Genomic DNA, 1,123 nt, shown 5'->3' on the forward strand with positions numbered 1-1,123 from the left:
AATCAATATGGATCTACATGGGGGGTATGACTATCGACTTCTCTCTGGTATTGCTGATGGTGATAAGATGGTAGTACCTCCGTTCGATGCTGGTTTGGGTGGATCGATCCAAATGGGTTATGCTTCAAGGCCAGGAGTTGCTCCGGGAGGAGGACCATTTACGTCACTCCCTGATATGACTGACGTGACAACGCCGTTCGTTGGTCACCTCAGCAGTCAAGGAACGTATCGTTATCCTCACCAGCCGAGCCTTTCTCTGAACTCTGCATCACAGAGTACTGCCATCCCATATAAATCATCTATCAAGGTGATACGACGAGTCAACGGTTACGTCACAAGTCTGCGAGCAGGGCGGAAACAGGCTACTGGTCCCTATCGGTCGACATTGGAAGAGTGTCTCCTCGATCGAGAGCGGATTCGTAGAGTGCAACGCGAAGGAGGCCTGTCTAATGCTCAGCTCCTGGATGTAGTTGAAGAGATGAAGTGTGCCGCAGAAGGTAGCGGTGCTAGCAGGTTTGGGTCTCGCAGGAATCAGAAGTCGGATTATACGGCACCAGTGGGGGTAAGACGTATGAACAAGGGTTTCCGAGCCAGTGTCAGAGTCGATGGTCGTGAGGTTTATGGCCCTTTGCGAACTGATGTGGAAGAGGCGGGCAAGGACAGAGCTGAGATGCTGGGCTTAAGGCATGCATTGGATGTCCCTAAGATGAGGGAATTCGTCAAGTCGTTAGCGAGCAGAAAGGCCAGGATCGATCTGACCAGCGGAACCTCGATTGCCGAGACAGGGTCCGCACGACGGAAGCATTCTCATGTCCTGCCAACGCAGCTTGGATTATGAGTCTTTTTCAGATATGTTGTTCAAAGAAAACTTCGTATTTTGCTTCCTTGTAAAATTATATAATTTTCACTCTCAGAATCATCAATCATAGCGGGTTGGCCTTTTTTGCGATGTCATTATTCTCCGTTTTCGCACACGATCTCTGGTAGAAGACTTTTCCTACACTCACTCGTTTGGTTGTTATGAGTCAAACTTGCGAGCGATTCAAGAAACCAGTGCTATGAGGGTCACAAATGCTACGCGGTAATCACAACAGCGAGATGTGGAGTTTACGATCAGACATGG

General features: G+C 49.1%; 1 protein-coding gene across 1 annotated transcript; it reads left to right on the plus strand.

Moving 5' to 3' along the window:
* Positions 1 to 175: 175 nt before the first annotated feature.
* Positions 176 to 917, plus strand: Pmar_PMAR006684 (hypothetical protein; the record flags this gene model as incomplete). Its single annotated transcript, XM_002776587.1, has 1 exon — positions 176 to 917. The coding sequence occupies one exon, from the start codon at positions 176 to 178 to the stop codon at positions 836 to 838; it is 663 nt and encodes a 220-aa protein (XP_002776633.1). The 3' UTR covers positions 839 to 917.
* Between the last annotated feature and the right edge of the window lie 206 nt (positions 918 to 1,123).

Source organism: Perkinsus marinus (genome assembly GCF_000006405.1).
Source record: "Perkinsus marinus ATCC 50983 genomic scaffold scf_1104296953234, whole genome shotgun sequence".
Lineage (NCBI taxonomy): Eukaryota > Perkinsozoa > Perkinsida > Perkinsidae > Perkinsus > Perkinsus marinus.